A 21527-nucleotide genomic window follows, 5' to 3' on the forward strand; every position below is an offset into this window, starting at 1 on the left:
TGCTCATTAATTTACTCTAGTTGCAAAGCCACGCCATACATGGAAAATATAATTATTTTGTAATATTGTATAATGTATAATTTATTCTCTAAAATTTATTAAAGATAATTTGTTCTCCTGGAAAATTTAATTATTTCTTCTTCTTTTTTCCATCTTTCTAGCTTTATAAATATGTCTTTTTTTTTTTTGAAAGTTTTTTAAGTGTGTTTGATCGATATATATTTTTTATTTTTTGGAAGTGATCTATATTCTTCTTCAAGTGTGTTATGTTTTTTTTTTTTTTTTTTGATACAAATAAAATTTTTTAAGTTTCAAATTAATGGTTCAAATTTCTCATTTTCTTACTTAAAAAAAAAAAAATAAAAAAAAAAAAAAAAAAATAAACTCATTATCTTAAGGAGATTATCATGATAATCAAATCTCATCACAAATTTAGGATTGATATTATTCAAATAATTAAAAGGCACATTCAAATACATAGACATGAGATTGTATTTTGATATAAACTCAAATTCTCACTTCCAAAATATTTAAAAATTAACTCAAAAATGTATAGTTGCAAACACCAAATTATCTAAATCATGCTACGTAATAAAATAAAATCATATCATTAATTATATACTATATAAGGTCATAGTAGGATAACATCTATCAACTAAATAAAAGAAAATAAAAAGATAACAAATTAAAACACAACCAAATCTCACCAACCCAAAGTAGAATTCAACACAAAAAAGTCATCAACCTAAAGCAAAGATGCAATAAAGAATTAAAAATCTACGAAAAGAAATAAATAGAGAGAGAGAGAGTCTTTACCTTTTTTATGTGGGCAAAATATGGATTGAATGAAAAAATATAGCAACTTTATAGTAAATAAAATGAAGAGAAGAAAAGTCAAAATAAAAGGAAGATGAAAGGAATTGTAACCTTACGATATAGAGTAGTGGGAAGATAAAAAAGTAAAAGTAAGGGAAAAATGTTTGAGGAAGTGTAAATGTCAGGTGAGAGAAAGTGTCGAAAATAAGTGGATGACATGGCTGCTGATGTGGCGTAACAGTAGTGTAGCAACAATAAATACTACACTTCAGCAGCTTTTAGATATATATACATGTTCATTTGATAATTTTTTTATGCTAGGCTATGTGGAGTTGGGTTATGTTTGATCTGATTTATGACCCGATCCGACTTGAAAGTATTACTGTTTTAAATAAGAGATTTTCTAAATCTTAGTTCATGGAGCGAAGGCTTGGCCGGATTTTAGATCCGTTGTTTGAGATATATATTCACTTTTGCTTCATATTAGAGTTTGATGAATTGATGTATTGTAATTGCCGCCTCTGTATTTTTTTTCCCCTGAAATTGTGAAGAAAAAAAAACGTAATCACTTCATGGACATAAGCAAATTGCCAGACCATGTAAATCTTATGTCATGGGATTGTTTTTTTCCATCTTTCATTGATCACAGATCTAAAAAGTTGGTTTAATTCCTAACCATTTATACTTAAATTTAGGTTTTTCTCTATTTCATCTATTTGGGAATCCGCCTGTCATAAAAGGAAAAGAAAAAATTGGGAATCATACTACCTACCAATCAAGTCGATCAAGGGTTTATGCAGTTAGTAAAGGCAGATTAGTTTCTGTTGCACTCATCATTCAGTTTAATAATACTGATGCTGATTACATTCTGTATGTTAAGCTATGTGCATGTATTTTATTTGCTTAAGAGGCTTCCACGTTAAAGGGGATTCAAAAAGCTACCAAGGGTTTTGTATGTGTTTCCCTTGTCCACCTAAAAAAATGTTATGTGGGCCATTCAACCAATACAAATAAAATGTTTCTTTTTTTCATTTCATTACAAAAAACCACTAAACCATCTTGTTACAAAAAAAACATTACGTTACAAAATGTAATGTAATGTTTCATTTCATTACCAAAAAATTAAAAATAAAATAAAAATAAAATTAACAATCACTTATTTATCTTTCAAGTTTTAAGATTTCAGACATTTTCCCTTTTCCAATTATTTAACCAAATATGACTACCATGTTGAGTTAGAAAAAGGTATAGGGCAGCCATTAGACCATCTTGGCACTCAGCTAGATGATTAGAGTGCCATATAAATCAGCAATAGTTAATATTAATTACACATACTTGAACCAAACTCTGTTGATATTGAAATGATTTTATAAGAATAATAGTCATATTCATATCGGATAGTTCAAAGAAATAATATTCAACTATATAATTCGATCAAATGAATGAGATCTATAGTATGGTAGGTCCTGATCTGTCGTCCTTCACTTTGACTTGGCATGATGGAGATGAGGATGATTATTGGAGGGAAAGGAATCCAAGTGATATGCAACTAAGGAACTGAATGCTTATTAGTAATGAATGCCAAATAAACTATAAGAACGTGAAGGAGAGTATTCAAACAACTTTGCTCCCTCCAGAAACACAATCCTTACAACATGTAATTAAGAAACCCCAAAAATAGTCATTTACAAAGGAAGTATCCCACCATACATGAATCAATCATTTTCCAACCTTCTTTGTAAGATACGGGATCTCTCTCTCTCTCCAATAAAAGTTCCTACGTGCCTCCCATTTTTATCTCTTAGTTGTTGTGAAAGAAACTTCATGAATAATTACAGCCATCCTCAAAAGTGTCATTCTATTGCAACAATTTTAGAAACATTGCCTCCATTACCATTCTTCAGACGTATGAATGCAGTACTACTTTCATTTCTTAAAAATCCAACTTGTCTCTGCCTTGTACGCAGTATGGTCCATCTAATCTTTTTTCATAAACTGATGATATAGCGTATGGTGCTTTCACCTTTTGAAGCTTTGAGCATCTCTTTCAGAATTTGGATTCCATCAGTAGTGATACGTCTTATTGCAAATGTTGTAGAACTAAAAAATCAGGCAGCTTAAGCAGCACACTTCTACAGGATTTGGGAGAGGTGATTGGTAGGCAGATTTAAATATTACTATTAGCTAATGGCATCACTATCCAGCCAACAGCCATCAAAGACGGCTATGCGTGCTGGTGGGGGTTCCAATACTTCTCGTGGAAACCGAAACTCAGGCGGGCAAACTGTTAAATTTGCAAGACGAACTTCGAGTGGGAGGTATGTCAGTTTGTCAAGAGAAGACATTGATATGTCTGGAGAAATATTAGGGGACTACATGAACTACTCAGTGCACCTTCCTCCCACACCTGACAACCAGCCAATGGACTCAGAGATCAGTCACCCTCAAATGGCAGGAGACAAAGGCACTGCATGTTCTATGCCTACTTGTGATGGCACGGTTATGAAGGATGAGAGAGGAGCTGATGCAATCCCCTGTGATTGTAGGTATGTGATACATCTGATCATTTTTCTGTTTTTTTGAATTCTTTGTTAATATTTTGTGACTAATCAATCAAACTATGTACTCATTTCAAATATATCAAAAGGAATTTAGGTGAAAACTGAAAATAACTAAAAAAAAAATTAAAATGTGCTGTCTAGGTTCACCATTTGCAGAGATTGCTACATGGATGCCCAAAGAGAAAATGGTCTATGTCCAGGTTGCAAGGAGCCTTACAAGGTGAGGGATTATGAGGATGATGCACCAGATTTTTCAAGTAGAGAATTGCAATTGTCAGGCCCAGACAGCTTAAAAAGGGATGCTAATAACATGTCTATGATGAAAAGGAACCAAATGGGAGAATTTGATAACAACCCGTGGTTGTTTGAGACAAAGGGTACTTATGGGGTTGGTAATGCTTTTTGGCCCCAAGATGACACATACGGGCATGAAGAGGATGAAAGATTCAAGGGAGATATGATGGAATCACTGGATAGGCCTTGGAAGCCCTTAAGTAGGAAATTGCCAATCTCAGCAAGCATCATTAGCCCTTACAGGTTATATATCTTACATACAGTTCCTTAAGTGTTGTATCTTACGTACTTAATTTTTTTCTTTACATTATTTATCGTCAATTCATTATCACTCAGTTGTACGATACTTAACTTAAAGATGAATAATTTATATGACCCAGGCTATTGATTTTGGTTCGGCTGGTGGTGCTATGTTTCTTCTTGCAATGGAGGATAAAACATCCAAACCAGGATGCAGTGTGGTTGTGGCTCATGTCAGTGGTGTGTGAGATATGGTTTGCCTTCTCTTGGATCCTCGACCAAATTCCCAAGCTCTGCCCCATCAACCGTTCAACCGACCTTCAGGTCCTTCATGACAAGTTTGACACACCATCACCATCAAATCCCACTGGCTGCTCAGACCTTCCTGGTGTAGACCTATTTGTCTCCACTGCTGATCCTGAAAAAGAACCACCTCTAGTCACTGCCAACACTATCCTTTCAATTCTAGCTGTTGATTACCCTGTAGAGAAGCTTGCATGTTACATTTCTGATGATGGAGGTGCCCTTCTCACCTTTGAGGCTATGGCTGAGGCTGCAGGTTTTGCTGATTTATGGGTTCCATTCTGTAGAAAACATGATATCGAGCCAAGAAATCCTGAAAGCTACTTCAGCTTGAAAGTTGATCCAACCAGGAACAAGTGTAGGCCTGATTTTGTAAAGGATAGGAGGAAGATCAAGAGGGAATATGATGAGTTCAAAGTAAGAATTAATGGGCTCCCAGACTCAATTAGGAGGAGATCAGATGCATTCAATGCTAGGGAGGAAATGAAGATGTTGAAGCTCATGAGAGAGAGCGGGCCTGACCTTTCGGAGCCATTGAAGGTCCAGAAAGCCACTTGGATGGCAGATGCTACCCATTGGCCTGGCACATGGGTTGTCCCTGCCAGTGAACACTCCAAAGGTGACCATGCAGGAATTCTTCAGGTATATACATGAGGAATACTACAATTTTTTTTTTTTTTAATTCGATACTTGGGGTGGTAGAATTTGAACTCTAAACATTTTTATTGTAAACATGAAAATGTCAACCAATTAAGCTACAAGACTCTTGCCAGGATATTACAAATTTTAATAAATAAACTACTTAATCACAAAAAAGTATATTCAAACATTTATCTGTTATATAGTTTAAATGGTACGAATCATATTTATTGTCATGTCAATTTGTAAGTGTTTTATAATAGTAAAATTGGTAATAGCTAGGTTAACATTCTTCCTAACTAAATCTTAATTGTGCACCAACAAGCCTATGCAATGTGACCAAAGAATATTATATAATCCACAGGTGATGCTGAAGCCCCCAAGAAATGAGCCATTAATGGGAGGGGTAGACGATAATATGATAGACTTTACAAATGTGGACATACGGCTCCCCATGTTTGTATATGTATCACGTGAGAAGCGGCCAGGCTATGATCATAACAAGAAAGCCGGTGCCATGAACGCCTTGGTAAGAACATCAGCCATTTTGTCCAATGGCCCATTTATTCTCAACCTTGACTGTGACCACTACATCTACTACTGCAAAGCTATTCGTGAAGGAATGTGCTTCATGATGGACCGAGGTGGTGAGGACATTTGCTACATTCAATTCCCACAAAGATTTGAAGGCATTGATCCTTCTGACCGGTATGCCAATCATAATACAGTCTTCTTTGATGGCAACATGCGAGCCCTCGATGGTGTCCAGGTATAAAAACATCATATCCATTTGAAATAGATCTATTTTGTTCATATTATCTAAAAGTATATCTAATATCGTGTCATTTAAAATTTTAAATGATGCAAAATTCAGTACAACTGTCAGGCCTAAGAAATAAAATCTTAAAAACTCTAGGCATCAATTACTTTCCCAGGCAACTTAAGATGGATGTTTTTATGACTTATGTACTACACTACAGGGCCCAGTTTATGTGGGAACAGGCTGCATGTTTAGACGGTTTGCACTGTATGGTTTTGACCCTCCACAAGTAGACAAGATTGGCAATAAGACCGAGTCAGAGACAGAGACTCAAGCTTTGAAGTCGACAGAGTTGGATCCTGAGCTGGAGTTGAATCTACTTCCCAAGCGTTTTGGAAATTCTACAAGACTTGCGGAATCCATTCCAATAGCTGAGTACCAAGGTCGCCCCCTTGCCGATCATTCAGGTATCAAGTATGGCCGACCTCCTGGTGCTCTTAGAGTCCCACGTGAGCCACTTGATGCTGCTATAGTTGCCGAGGCTGTCTCGGTCATATCTTGTTGGTATGTCAAATGTCAATGCATGTATATTGTAGTTGGAGTATAAAATGGAATGTTCATACTGGGACAGAGGATTTTTGTACATAGCTATAGTAACGCATATGGTTAACTTAATTGTTCAATCATGCAGGTATGAGGACAAGACGGAATGGGGTGACCGGGTGGGTTGGATTTACGGTTCAGTGACTGAAGACGTGGTGACAGGCTATCGAATGCACAACCGTGGGTGGCGCTCCATCTACTGCATCACCAAGCGTGATGCATTCCGTGGTTCAGCACCAATTAACCTCACTGATAGACTACACCAAGTGCTTCGCTGGGCCACTGGCTCTGTTGAGATTTTCTTCTCTAGAAACAATGCCTTGCTTGGCTCTAAGCGCCTCAAGTTTCTCCAGCGTATGGCTTACCTAAACGTTGGCATTTACCCTTTCACCTCTGTGTTCCTTATTGTCTATTGCTTCCTTCCTGCACTCTCACTTTTCTCAGGACAATTCATTGTCCAAACTCTAAATGTCACCTTCTTAGTCTACCTGCTCATTATAACAATATGCCTCGTCACGCTGGCAATTCTAGAGGTAAAATGGTCTGGTGTGGGATTGGAAGAGTGGTGGAGGAATGAACAGTTTTGGCTTATTTCTGGAACCAGTTCTCACTTGGCTGCTGTGGTTCAAGGCCTTCTCAAAGTCATTGCAGGCATAGAAATCTCTTTCACATTGACTTCAAAGTCAGGGGGAGAGGACATTGATGATATTTATGCAGATTTGTACCATGTCAAGTGGACCTCATTGATGATTCCTCCTGTTGTTATTGCCATGTTGAATATAGTCGGTATTGCTGTTGCATTTTCAAGGACGATTTATAGCAGTACCCCCGAGTGGAGTAAGTTTGTTGGAGGAGCATTTTTTAGCTTCTGGGTGTTGGCTCATTTGTATCCTTTTGCCAAGGGTTTGATGGGAAGGAGAGGGAAGACACCAACTATTGTGTTTGTTTGGTCGGGTCTCATCGCAATAACGCTTTCCTTGCTATGGATTGCCATTAGCCCACCCAAGTGAGGCACAACACAAAACACTGGAGGAGGTTTTCAATTCCCATGGGTGCAAAAATGATGCGTTGGGTTGGGTTTCATGTGTCATGAAAAGAAGATTATGGAGATCAAAAATACATATATGAAGAAAGGCTTGAGATGAGAGGAGTTATCAGTTGATTTATTGTAGGGAAGTGAAGCATAGCTGCATAGATTTGTAAAACGAATACACATTAAAACAATCCTCCAAAGAAAATTTTCCTAGTCTAAGCAATCGTTATTTAATTTCTCTTGTAGTTGGTATCACTTTTAACCCTGTTTTTCAGTACCATAGGGAAGTTGTATTAGATAACTAATGAACTCACTAGAATGATAAACCACAGATAAGAAAGCAAGGGAACACAGACTACTGCATAACAAGCATTAAAAATTAAGCCAAACAAAGAGTTGACCGCTATATTTTTAATGAATGCGAAACAAAGCATTAATCACCATTTTCTAAGTAATTAAAACCCAACTCCCCCTAAAACCATAGAGGAACTATTTTGTTTTCACTTCGATTAGAATTAAATAGGTGAAAATAAAGGGTGTGCACAAGTTTTTGTTCAGTTTCTACAATGGACAAATTCGAAAGGCCTCAATGGACTGATTCTGCTATCAAAATAACCAATGACCAGAGAGAGAATATCAACTGGCTCTAGTGTCTCTTAGAAACCCAATAGAAACACAATCAACAGGTTTGAGCTGATTTTGAGAAGTCACACAATTGTGGCCAAAAGGAAAACTGCTTTACATCAGTTTTCTCTTGCACCAGATCACTGGAATCAAGCATTTAGAACATGATGGACCCTCTTATGAGATCTCCAATCCCCACCCTAAGAGTTCTCCAAGGAATATAACAAGAGATACATTTCAAATGTAACACAGTATAAAATGACCTCACCATGCTTTCCAGAAAACAATAGAATGATTACAATACCATGGCACGTCCTCAATCAAATTGAGTTAATTTGCAGTTGTTTGCAATTAAAGATGTAAAGAAAATTTAAAGCCAAATGGTAAAAATCATAGCTTCCTAAATGGGGTCAGTAATCCACAATTTGATATATATCCCAGCCCACCCCTACATATGGTCCCATCAGATTTAATCATAACAGCTAATAATTACAGGATAATATAGATTGTAATTGTACATACATCCAATCAGTAGGCGGCTTGAGCTTCAACTGTAAGCATAAAACAAATACATAAAACTTACAGAGAAATTCGGACTTTCCATCATCCACATAAAGTTAATTCATCTTCTAGAAAAAAATCTGGAGCAATTTTTGCATTCAGGGAATGGGAACATCATCTCCACATTCTACGAATCTGACTGCTCAAATGGCACACGCACAAACAACTGGCCATGCAGCGTCACAACGGCAGATGTTTGATGTGGATCAATTCTAGAAGGCAAGCTGACAACCTAAAACCAAAACCACTTCTACTGTCAGGTATAGTTTTATAGAGTCTCAAGCCTACATAACAAGGGATTGAAGACCAATGAATATATGAAGATGACACTAAATTGTCACAGATAAGAATACAGGAAAATGATATTGCCAGGCCTGGTACTCTTTACTCCTGATTTTATTTTTCTTTTCAACTAATTAAATCTATCAAGACAATCAGGGTCCTCAAAATCAGCATATGTACATCATTAGCCTAAAGGAAATCAACACTATTCTGAATTGGACTTAAAAAAAAGGTGACATAATGTTGAGGGGTAGAATTAGATGATTTAGGTAGCTTCCAATGTCATCAATTTTGCAAATCCTTTTAAGGCCAAAAGTCTCTTCCAATTCAATTGCCAAGTGACCTGGACCTGCTGCAAAACAGCACTGGACGACACCTTCAAATAAAGTAATCTAGGTATTAGTGACACTTCACAAACCTTTTTAAAGGGTGTGACACCCCAAGGATTATCCAGTTGCGCAGGTTGACCAGATATAACCAAGCATCCAGCTGGATCAGACTGAACATGCACCTGTATTACATAGAATAAGGATGTAATCAATAGTAAAGCAAAAACAGAATATAAAAGGCATCAAAAGTGTGAGCTTCACAGTCGGTAATATGTCCTAGCACTGATTTTGTACTTTTCTGTTTTTTGGTTTTAGTTTGTTAATAACAAATTTGCCAATAAAATTAACTACCATAGAACGGTATAGTAGTAGGAATTTTTCTGATGAGTAAAAATGTTTGAGTTGGGTTGATCTCAAACTGTGTTTTGCAGATTTAAATTGTTTCACAACTATTGACAATTGTAATTTGTAAGGAACTTTATTATTTACTAATTGGGTTGGATTGATCTCAGGCCCAAACTTCATTCCCAACTTTTAGTCCAATTCTCAAAAAAAAAAAAAAAAAACCTTGGGTCCAGCGCCAGCCAAAGAATATTTACTTAGTTGTTCATAGACTACCTAGCCCCAGGTATGGGCCACAGTTTCTTTCATTTGGTCTTAAGATTATACACCATCATCTTAGTCACTTATCACAAAAAGACATCTGCGTAGTTTCTCTACATTCTGGACCTTGGTGCGTCAACCTATCTCTCATTATCTCCACTTGGTTCATAATTGGAAGTCAGAACCAAATAGAACTCTTAAATGGGAATAATTCTCCACCTGAACCAAGCACGTTATGTCTATTTTGTTTCCATTTAACCACCACGTTATTGACAGTCTACCTCTTAAAAAACAGGAAGAATTTCAAATGTACATGCAAGCATTGCGTCATAGTAATAGAAGATCAGAAAATGAGATAAATGAAGTTGTTTCCAAGCATATACTGACCTCCTCACGCAGAAGCCCAGGAACTAAGGCATACACCTCAAAGCAGTCATTCTGTGAACAGTCAAAATTTCAAACCTAGTAAGATATTCACGGCAAAAAAAACTAGAGGACTAGTAGGAGTATATTAGTCTTAGGAGTGACACAAGAGAGAAACTTACAAATCTTTGAACATTGATCTTCACCCAATCAGCTGGGGGTCCAACATCAACAACCATTGTTTCCAATCTGTTAAAAACAGAACAACTTGAGCAATTCTAAGAGCAAATGTACCATATTTTATATCAAATGAGTTACAAAAATCTAGACCTCATGGAAGGGAAAAAAAAAACAATAAACTTAACTGTGGCTTTGTCACTTTCAAGTGAGTAACTTGGATGTTACGCTCAACAGTAGATGGCTTTTTCCGCTTTAGTAAACCTGAGTTAGTAAACCAAGTTCAAAAGAGGAGGACCATAATGGCAGTTAAAATTACTGAACACAATACCCAGTAGAGTGGTCATACCAACACTTTTAACCTGTTTGTCACCCTTTGGCATGGAACTCAAATTCTTCTCCTTTAAAAAAAAAAAATTCTTATTATACGAAAATAATACAGAATGATCACATGGAAGGAGAAAAAGGCAAAACCAATGAAAACCAAAAATGGAAAAACACACAAGTTCAATTTATAGAGCTTAAAAGTTCTCCACATACCTTAATAATTGGATCACCAATCTCACCATTCCCAAAAAGTCGCCGAGAGTGCCAACCCTGCATTGCACGAGCTGCAGCATCCCTTAGTGCCCTACCTGATCCCAAAGCTTGACTATCACCAACCTGCACAGAAATTTGTTACAATCATTTATGCTCGCTCTTGCAATACCAAATGAGTTCATAATAATCATCAATTATTACTCACACCCCACATGAATCATTGTAATCACGTTGTGCAGAACCAGATTGTATTTCCACTAATGCCCAATAACTGCAAAACTGCATCAGGCAGTCCAGCTTTTAGCATTCCAGTAATGTCATCATGTGTCTTATATATCACCAATACATAATTAGCCATTTATTTTTCAGTTTAAGATTCTCTCTTAATTAAAAGACACACCACAATGTACTTAGTATGCACTCATGTAAAGAAAAACAACACATTATGGCTGGCTCTTTATAATTTATTCTTTGTGTGGATGCATACCATTCGTGCATGGATTATACCAAAATTCAAAATTTTCAAAAGGATGGAGAAAAATAGAAGCAAACAAACAAAAACGCAAAACTAAAGCAAAGAGAGAATGAGGCATCAATTCCCTGTGAAACTTGAGAAACGGAAGGTCCCAAAACAAACCCATTGTAGGTTACCACCAAAAAAAAAAAAGTAATCTTGAAACCTCCATTAGCTTGTAGTTTATAACGCTCCCCAATCTCCAAAACAACCAAACCTTGTTGTCTTGATGAAACAATAAAATCCAGTAATCATATCAGATCACCACACTAAAAGAATTATCTCAAATATACTCAGTCTAGTGATTCTTTGCCCAAAACTCAAATTTGTTCCACGATAAGCAGATGCTTTTAAAGAAAAAATTTTGGGTTTTCTGGAACAAACCTTCCCCCCTCACTCCCTCTATCCCAAATGTAGCATTTATCTCCTTCCTAATGCCCTTTTAAGAAATCATTCAGTAACTTTGATCATCTACTAAGGGCACCAGCTCCAAAAAAACACATCATCCAGACCATTTTCTGATATATGTATTGTTCAATCACAGCAGTCAAAAACCAAACCATATATGACCTGACCATAGGCATACAACTTTGTCATAACTAAAGTTCCTCCACCAAACAATGCAACCCCTCCCACTTTCTTCCCCCCAGTTTTCTACAACCTAAAAGTCAAAAGCGCCTGAAGCAAAGCATCCATATTGACAATGAAATGGACATCATATTTTTCTACAAACACCAAAGACATGTCCGCATGATTAGCTAACTTAAATTACCTGACTATTAACTCTATTAGGCTCTGTGAGTTCACCAGCACCCATCTTATGCTTTTCATATTCAAGAAGTGCCTGCAGAAATTGATAATCAGGAACTACAAAATACTTGCAAGTAAGAAAATAAAAAGTTCAGGAACTAATGTACAGGAGGAGAAACATAGCAAGTAGAGCATAACCTTCTCATAAAAAATTCGGAAAGTCCAAGAGACAGTAGTGCAGGTCCTGGTCAAGCCAAATCATTATAAAAGATTAGCCATTGTATTGCAATAGATAATGAAACTTGTATAATGTCCCTATTAAAACAGAAATGAGCCTTTTTCAGGGTGGTTGGGGAAGTGGTCTACACTAAACAAGAATTACAAACTCTCACTTGCAAATTCTCTTTTCTTTACTATCCTTTTCCCCCCTTTTTACACCCTAAGGAGAATTGCAGAATTTATTTTTTTTAGCCTACCTGGCCCTACCATAGCTAGAATACAGGCAGAAACAGGAAAAAAAAAAAAAAGATTTAATTACTTACTTTGGGGGATGGAATGCTTGTCCCACTTGCCGCCACAATTTGCATGAAGTCACCTATGAATGTCCACAAACAGAAATCAAGCCTGTAATACTTTCATGGCAGTGATATATATATTTATAGAGAGAGAGAGAGAGAGAAGTACATAAATTGTTTATTCAAATGAAAAATGCACGAGCATTTGTGTTGGGGATTGGGGGAGGGGGGAGAAGGTTTTTTATGTTAGCCAACTAGGTGAATTCATTCTTAAATTTCGAATAATGTCTAAATTTAAATCTATTAGAAAAGACGGGACATGACTCTAATACCATATTAGAAAAGATAAAAAACATAACTCCGGTACCATGTTAGAAAATATGAGATATGGCTCTCATACCATATTAGAAAAGATAACTTATATTAAGTGTATGAGAAAATAAACAAGGCAAGGAAAGAAATAAAGAGAGGGAACATAGGCAATTAACGTGGTTCAGCATTAAAGGTATACATTCATAGCAAAAAATACTTAACGGTTACATCTTTAATTTTAAGCTGTATCTATATTACAATGAACCCATCATCTAGGATGTAGCTTACTATAAATATCCATCAATGGGTTCATTTTAATATCCATAGAGCTTAATAGAAAAGGTGTAGCCATCAAGGGCTCTTCATTGTGAATGTAGACCTAAAATGCCAAACAACCACATTAATTCTCTATGTTCTCTCTCTTTTTTTCTTTATCTGCCTTCTTTATTTTCTTCTTCATGTTTTCTCATACACTTTTATCAAGTTATCAAAACTATGTCTTGCTTTTTCTAACATAGCATCAGAACTATGTTTTATCTTTTCTAATTATATCAAGTCAATGAATTTTAATTTATTGGGATTTTGGGAAAAAAATTCTAACAATAATCTATAATGCTGAGGCATGACAGAAGATGGACCCCCAAAAAGAAGAGCAAAAACAAAAAGACAAAATTGGATTATAAGGAAAAATAAACCCAGGCAAACCTGTTCATAGCCACCAAGTTTGATTACAGCTCTCCATAACCTAAATCAAATAAAGAACCAAGATTTTGACCATAAAATTAGAAAAGGTTCTCTACCGAAATTTATATGCAAATTTTAAAAGAAAAATCTTGCCAAACACTTACTTGAGCAAATTCAATTCCTTTTGGTAGAACTTTGGGGGCTTAAACTCCAGGCTCCTCTCCCTGTGGAAATTTTCTACATCCATCATGAATGCCATTTGCTCCTCCTCTGTTCCGGACTCATCACCCTCAACCCCATCTGGTGCCAAAAGAAATGACTGCTCTGGGATTTTCATACAAACTTCATTACCTACATCCAACTTGGGTTTCAACACTTGCTCCTTAATCTCTCTATCCGGAGACAGCTCCATTTTGCTCATTCCAACATTCAATTCATGCCCTTTATCATCATGCTTGGCCTCTATCTCCATATAACCCTCAGGGGGCACAGTGGTTCCTTGCTGATTGGAAGGATTGAAATCACTAGCAGCATCTGTTTTGGTGTCCTTCACTTCCCTACCAACTTTGACCTCTATCTCCATAGACCTCTCATGGGGTGAATCGGGTTTTGGCTGATTTAAAGGATTTGCATTGCTAACATCAGTTTGGGTGTTGGAAAGCACTGGTTCATTCACAGCAACATTGGCATCATCAGAGGTCTTAAGGGAGGCAGTAGCAACATCAACTGGAACTTGGTTTTCAATAGGGATTTCAAGACCCTTATCATCATCAATGTTGTTCTCCACTTGGTCAACTGGTGCATGGGGACGGGTCAGATTGTTGCCCTTATCAAGTGGGTCCACCATATTTTCAAGCTCTTGTTTGTTATCATCCATAATTCTAGTCCTTCAAAAGAGCTGTGGTCGTTTCTGGGTATCTTATTGTTTATGCTAGATGGGGAAGATAGAAGACAAAGCACAAAAAGTCCATTACGATAGAAAATTCAAAAAGCCTCTGCAAGACCACCCAAACAGCACACATCAACAAAGCTTCAAAATTGAAAGTCTTTATCTAAAAATGTAAAAGAGAAGCTAACAAAAATCACAAAAAGCCCAGTTCTTTTTAGTTTATCATGGTATTAAGAAAGATATGACAAGGGTGTTTGAGTGTGACTAGAGCTAAGAGATAAGAAAGACAGAGACTTTAGAAAACAAAAGCACAAGAACATTGCGAAGAAAAGCCTAGCTCTCAGCAAAGACAGAATAAAACGAAAAACAAACAGAAACAGAAACACACTAGCATATATATATAAAAGGAAACGTTTGAGTAGTAGAAGAAGAAAACAGTGTAGTTGATGTTATGAAGAGGCCTGCCCTAATGCAAATCAGCTAATGTAGTAGAGGAGAGTTACCTGGAATTCAAAAGCTTGGAGGTTGATGGGTGACACTGATTCTTCACCTGACTCACTCTGTACTCTAAAAGGATGTGGAGTCTGTGTCTGTCTGGGCTGTGTGTGGCCTTGTGGCAGTGTGTGTAGTGTAATAAAAAGGAGAAGAGAAGGTAGCCAAATAAGGGAGCAATCAGCAAAGCCAAAGTCACGCGTGTATCATATTCACCACTACTATACTGTCTTGCATATGCAAAAATGCAAAACGCAATTGCAATTGCAATGTCGCTACCAAGTTCCAACTAGTACTACTATTTTTTTCCCCTTTTCACCCCCTTTTTTTTTCTTCTCTCCATATCAAACACAAACTTCCTCGTGACTGCACCCCAACCCACCTCTTTTTTTACTGCATATTTAGGCCCCACTTGATATGTAAGTTCAACACATATTTTCAGTTTTTAAATAATATTACCTGTATTTTCATATACTTTTTCACCCACACGTATTTTCAAAAAAAGAGATGCTACGTCTACAATATTTTTACAACAAATCACAAATGATTAGTTATTATAGGTTCAAATTTGAAACTAACACTAAGATTACTTTTTTGTCCCAACAATAATAACCAGTAATAACCTGCCACTTAGAATTTGTTGTAAAAATATTGTAAAAATGTTGTAGACATATCATTTCTCTTCAAAAAAACTGAAAACTATTGTTTAAACACACGTACCAAATAAGCCTTTAATCCCAAAAAAAAAATTCTCATAGATTCCTTAACTTCTTGCTAAATATGACATAAAAGATATTTTTTTTTTTTGTTATTTTTATATTAAATATGTGACAGAAAAATAATAAGAGTTACTTTATTTTTTTATTTAAAAAAAAAAAAAACTAGATCTATTAAAATTTTTATTAATAAAAATTTAAAAAATACAAAAAGTAAAGAAACAAATACTTCTTTTACCAAATGGACACTAGACATTGGTTCTCTTTTATATTTCACTTTTTTATTAAAATAGAAAATATTTAAGTTATAACAATTTTTTTTTTACAATTCAATAGTTACAACAATGAGGATGAAGAATAAAATCCTAATTCTCCTAATAGATGAGATTAGATTATGTACAAATATTTGGATAATGTGCTTTCCATTAGCTTATTTATGTGAACTTATTTACTTAGCTTATGTTCATAAAGGAAATAAATGGAATAGAATATATAAAATGTAAAATAATAAAAATGAATTAAATATTGATATTTTTCTTGTTTAGAGGTTTGAAAATAAATAAATGGAAAAAGTAACATTATTTGGGAATTGAATGAAAATAAAAGAAAATTAATCATTTTTATAATAATGTTATTATTATGTCTCTTCTTTAATAAAAATAGATGCCCCTTTAGGGACACCTATGTGATGGACTCAGTGAACTTAAATGATGTATCGTAAATCTAGAGGTTCTAGGTCTCATCAATTGCACTATTAATCCATTGGATTTCTGAAATGTCTCATAAGCAAAAAGAGGAATAATCCAACCAAAGGTTGATATATCAATTTCTTATATAAAAATAAATAAAATAGGAGTATGGAAATTTAAGGGGAGAAAAAAGGAGAGTTACAGGGATTTTCGTAAAAATTCATTAAAATACACTCAATTCTCTCTTATTCTTCATTCCTCCCAACTTTGGAGGAATTAAAAAATAAAAAAAGTACTTGTCTTACAAGGAATCAATTCCCTCTTATCCCTCATAACTCCCAAATTTGGAGGAATGTAAAAAAAAAATAAAAAAAAGGCCTTGTCTTACAAGGAATGAAACAAAGTGATTTTAAACAAATAAACTAGCTTATTTATTAAAAAAAATAAAAGAACAAACTTATTTTCTTAAAAGCACTTTTTTTTCACATAAACTTAGATGAATGCATTCTCAAATCATTTTATACTCTATTCAAATCATTTACCTTGATAAATATCAAATCCATAAGGCTCGTTTATATAAAGAAATTAAAATAAAATTATTTGGATGTCAATCAAAAATTTAAAATGACTTGAAGATAATATAAAATAATATTTTTTTTGTAGGGACACAATTTTTAACGACCCAAGAATGACGTTGGACTCGTATGTAAAAAGGCCCGAACAATATAATTCATAGAGAGTGGGATAGAAAGGCTGCACCTTGGTCGTTGGGCGGCGGTTTGGTCATGATTTTCATGGAAGCCCATACGAAGGTAGGTTTGGCCTGTATAGATAAGCCTTACATCAATGTAGTTTGAAAGGTTTGACTCCTCGGACTTAGTCCGAGGAGCATATCATTCTCACCATTCTTCCCCTTTTTGTAGGATCCCCCCCCCTTCCTCTCTCTTGTCTCAGCTCTCTTTCCCTTTTATACTAGTATTTACTTCCCGTTCTTCACCTACGTGTCAGTTTTTCCCTTTTTTTTTGGGTAAGTACTCGTCCTATCAATCCATGCGTCAGAGTGGTTGGAGGTGGTTGGGGAGAGTTGAATAGTAGGGTCTGGAGTATGGGCTTGCCAGGTGCTGGGCTCCACATTATGGTGCGGGCAGCTTTCTCCCTTGTAATGCTTTTATACTGAGTTTGTCCTTTACTTCAGGCGTTTTGTGAGGTGTTGAGCGTGAGGTCGTCCTCGGCCACATCCTTGGGCCTTTAAAGGACTTTCATCATACGTCCTTGGTAGTAGGGCTCCTCGGCCTGGGTTTCGGGCCCTTAATACAAGGTGGGCTGAGACCGCAGATTTTGGGCCCCACAATAGCCCCTCAAAATCCTACTGCCTGGCCTTGTTGTTGGGGAGGAGGGTTTTGATGAGATAAGGCCCACATCATGGCTCACTCAAATTCTGCATTTCTACTAATATTTGGGTTTTCCCACTTACATGTGAGACGTGCCAAATTAAGAGGCATTCCTTTATTCACTCACGCGGAGTCCTTTGATGCTCCAGTATTCGAGGCGCGCCTTCACGAGGATCTTCAGATCCTACGGCTGCAGATGAGGTTGGAAATTGAGCCAAGTCTGCCTTGTCCGTAGCATTCCTTGGAAACTTGCATGGATTAAATGCCACCGGTTTGCTCTCTGTATAAATAGGATAGGGAGTCACTCCCCTTGCATATAAACCCTTCTGCTTCCTTCAGAATCATAACCCTTCCGTCATACCCACGCTCTCCATTTCCAGTGCCATTCTGCCTCAGAGCAATATGTTTGAGGCGTGGGTGGGGATGAAGGGTCTTCACCCGCTTCAGAGGCACCGAATCCTTCTGAGACTCAAGGTGATGTGGTCCGGACAAGGGAGGCACAGATTCAAAACAGTCCTCCGTTTTGACAAGAGGGAAATGGTATTTCTCCCTCTTTCAGTCAAAATCCGAAGCAGGTACTGGTCGCACCAGATTCTTGGTGCGTCAGAAGCAAGGTTTTCCGCCATCAACGTCGTCTACTTTATCGCAGGCGTGATTACGTGGGGGCTCATCAACTTCCGGCTCCCAGCACCTTTTCTTCAACGGTGCTGGCCGCAAGATGGGTTCTCTGCACCTTTTCTTCAGCAGCGCTAGCCCAGAGCCGGGCTCTCTGCACCTTTTCTTCAACGGTGCAAGCCCCCAGTTGGGCTCTTTTGCTGCCTGAGTTATAGGCATGTAAAAGTATTGAGGAATGACTTCCTTAGACGAAATTTTGGAGCGACAGCACGTCTCTTCTCTGCATCTCTTCTTCGGCTTTTTCTTCATTCCCTTGTATCTTTTCTTTTCGCTTGTGTAGTTAGTTTCAGTATGAGCTTATTTAAGCTCTTTCATTGTACACTGTACTGTTCCTTTGTCTTAATAAGAAATGGATTTGCTTGCTCTTAAATACTTTTCTTTTCTGTAACAACTACTTTGTGCATGAATATTAAATGTGCATTTTCCTTTAATGATGCTTAGGGCAGGAAAAACTTTGAAACAAATTCCTACTAATTTGAACTTATTGACATTATCAAGTATAGTAATGGTAATTCCCAGTAAATTAAACTCCTGAAACTAACCGAGATAACGGCTGAGCGCTTCGTAATGCGTGCAAAGCGACCGTCCGAGAACGATAAACTCTAAATAATTCATCCGAGAGGGTAGCCGAGCTGTGAGGGACTTTAACTGTGTTTTTGACAACATATTGCCCTGTATTGCATCAATCCCCTTGTTGTTGAGGATCCGAGGGTAGACTGGGGAATCCATGCAGTTTAGGGATTAGCCCAACTATCAATGGGGAACTCTTCCCCGGAGTAGATTCTAAGGACCATATAACGTCTAGGTTGTGTCCAAACCCCATGTTGCCTCTTCTAGGTAGTTGGCTTCCCCATAGGCTTGAGTCCGAGGACCATGCAAGGCCTTGGTTCTGTCCAAAACTTTTATTTTTTCTTTTAAGTAGTTGGTTTCCCCATAGGCTTGAGTCCGAAGACCATGCAAGGCCTTGATTCTGTCCAAAATTTGTATTTTTTCTTTTAAGTAGTTGGTTTCCCCAGAGGCTTGAGTCCGAGGACCATGCAAGGCCTTGGTTCTGTCCAAAACTTGTATTTTTTCTTTTAAGTAGTTGGTTTCCCCAGAGGCTTGAGTCCGAGGACCATGCAAGGCCTTGGTTCTGTCCAAAACTTGTATTTTTTCTTTTAAGTAGTTGGTTTCCCCAAAGGCTTGAGTCCGAGGACCATGCAAGGCCTTGGTTCTGTCCAAAACTTGTATTTTTTCTTTTAAGTAGTTGGTTTCCCCATAGGCTTGAGTCCGAGGACCATACAAGGCCTTGGTTCTGTCCAAAACTTGTATTTTTTTCTTTTAAGTAGTTGGTTTTCTCATAGGCTTGAGTCTGAAGACCATACAAGGCCTTGGTTCTGTCCAAAACTTATAGTTTTTCTTCTAAGTAGTTGGTTTCCCCATAGGCTTGAGTCTGAGGACCATACAAGGCCTTGGTTTTGTCCAAAACTTGTATTTTTTCTTTTAAGTAGTTGGTTTCCCCATAGGCTTGAGTCCGAGGACCATACAAGGTCTTGGTTCTGTCCAAAACTTGTAGTTTTTCTTCTAAGTAGTTGGTTTCCCCATAGGCTTGAGTCCGAGGACCATACAAGGCCTTGGTTCTGTCCAAAACTTGTAGTTTTTCTTCTAAGTAGTTGGTTTCCCCATAGGCTTGAGTCCGAGGACCATACAAGGTCTTGGTTCTGTCCAAAACTTGTATTTTTTGTTTTAAGTAGTTGGTTTCCCCATAGGCTTGAGTCCGAGGACCATGCAAGGCCTTGGTTCTGTCCAAAACTTGTGTGTGTTTTTTATTTATTTATTTTTCGAAGGTTAGCCCCTCGACCAAGGTGGGGAGAGTTAGCTTGATTTTGGAAGCCCCTAGAGCTGCCCGTGCCATTGGCACTGCAAGGCGTAGCCCCTAGCGGGAGTTTATGTCGGAGCAACAACTGCATGTCGTTGGAAACGGAGGAAACTTCGCGGACCTCTGCTTTATAGAGACTTGACCCCACCGCCACCTGCACCAACGCGCAAGCCTTCCCACAGACGACGCCAATTGTAGGGACACAATTTTTAACGACCTAAGAATGACGTTGGACTCGTATGTAAGCCCGAACAATATAATTCATAGAGAGTAGGATAGAAAGGCTGCACCTTGGTCGTTGGGCGGCGGTTTGGTCATGATTTTCATGGAAGCCCATACGAAGGTAGGTTTGGCCTGTATAGATAAGCCTTACATCAATGTAGTTTGAAAGGTTTGACTCCTCGGACTTAGTCCGAGGAGCATATCATTCTCACCATTCTTCCCCTTTTTGTAGGATCCCCCCCCCCCCTCCTCTCTCTTGTCTCAGCTCTCTTTCCCTTTTATACTAGTATTTACTTCCCGTTCTTCACCTACGTGTCAGTTTTTCCCTTTTTTTGGGGTAAGTACTTGTCCTATTAATCCATGCGTCAGAGTGGTTGGGGGTGGTTGGGGAGAGTTGAATAGTAGGGTCTGGAGTATGGGCTTGCCAGGTGCTGGGCTCCACATTATGGTGTGGGCAGCTTTCTCCCTTGTAATGCTTTTATACTGAGTTTGTCCTTTACTTCAGGCGTTTTGTGAGGTGTTGAGCGTGAGGTCGTCCTCGGCCACATCCTTGAGCCTTTAAAGGACTTTCATCATACGTCCTTAGTAGTAGGGCTCCTCGGCCTGGGCTTCAGGCCCTTAATACAAGGTGGGCTGAGACTGCAGATTTTGGGCCCCACATTTTTTATTAACAAAACTTATGGATGAATTTAAGTTTCATTAATATGTGGATTGGTAATATATAAAATATATATATATATATATATATATATATATATATATATATTTGAGCAAAATTTTCAAAAGTCACATCATCATATAAAGTTAAATCTGCATAGAGTTCTTCTCAAAATTTTTTTTTTTTTTTTTTTAAATTGTCTAGAGTCATATAACTCAATAGTATTGTTGGCTTTCTTTGATAAGCAGTACCAGGTTCAAATCTTTCCTCTCCAGTCATTGAAATCATAAAAAAAATGAAGTTATTATATCGAATAATTTATACTAATAATTTATTATTCAAATTCTTTTATTTTAAATCCTCAAAAAAGGGCAACCATGTCGTAGTTGGCCTTAAATTCTTTACATTTTGTATTTCAACTCACTTTGTATTAA

The 21527-nt window shown here is 37.2% G+C and overlaps 2 protein-coding genes across 3 annotated transcripts; one reads left to right on the forward strand and one right to left on the reverse strand.

Annotated features, from left to right (window-relative positions):
• The first annotated feature begins 2617 nt into the window (after window positions 1-2617).
• Window positions 2618-7462, forward strand: LOC126706536 (cellulose synthase-like protein D4). The gene is made up of 6 exons (XM_050406058.1): window positions 2618-3362; window positions 3519-3914; window positions 4052-4856; window positions 5218-5622; window positions 5834-6177; window positions 6305-7462. The coding sequence occupies exons 1-6, from the start codon at window positions 3004-3006 to the stop codon at window positions 7224-7226; spliced, it is 3231 nt and encodes a 1076-aa protein (XP_050262015.1). The 5' UTR covers window positions 2618-3003; the 3' UTR covers window positions 7227-7462.
• A 655-nt stretch (window positions 7463-8117) lies between these two features.
• On the reverse strand, window positions 8118-15108 carry LOC126705816 (AT-rich interactive domain-containing protein 5-like). 2 transcript variants are annotated; one of them, XM_050405031.1, is made up of 13 exons: window positions 14896-15108; window positions 13668-14434; window positions 13525-13564; window positions 12535-12587; window positions 12191-12236; window positions 12015-12086; window positions 10729-10851; window positions 10538-10589; window positions 10377-10452; window positions 10194-10260; window positions 10036-10086; window positions 9135-9227; window positions 8118-8666 (listed from the first exon to the last, which is right to left on the reverse strand). In XM_050405031.1, the coding sequence occupies exons 2-13, from the start codon at window positions 14378-14380 to the stop codon at window positions 8562-8564; spliced, it is 1491 nt and encodes a 496-aa protein (XP_050260988.1). In that variant the 5' UTR covers window positions 14381-14434; window positions 14896-15108; the 3' UTR covers window positions 8118-8561. The 2 variants fall into 2 exon arrangements, with proteins under 2 accessions (XP_050260988.1, XP_050260987.1); XM_050405030.1 differs by having other exon boundaries at window positions 13668-14498; window positions 14896-15106.
• Window positions 15109-21527: the final 6419 nt, after the last annotated feature.

Source organism: Quercus robur, chromosome 11 (genome assembly GCF_932294415.1).
Source record: "Quercus robur chromosome 11, dhQueRobu3.1, whole genome shotgun sequence".
Classification (NCBI taxonomy): Eukaryota; Viridiplantae; Streptophyta; class Magnoliopsida; order Fagales; family Fagaceae; genus Quercus; species Quercus robur.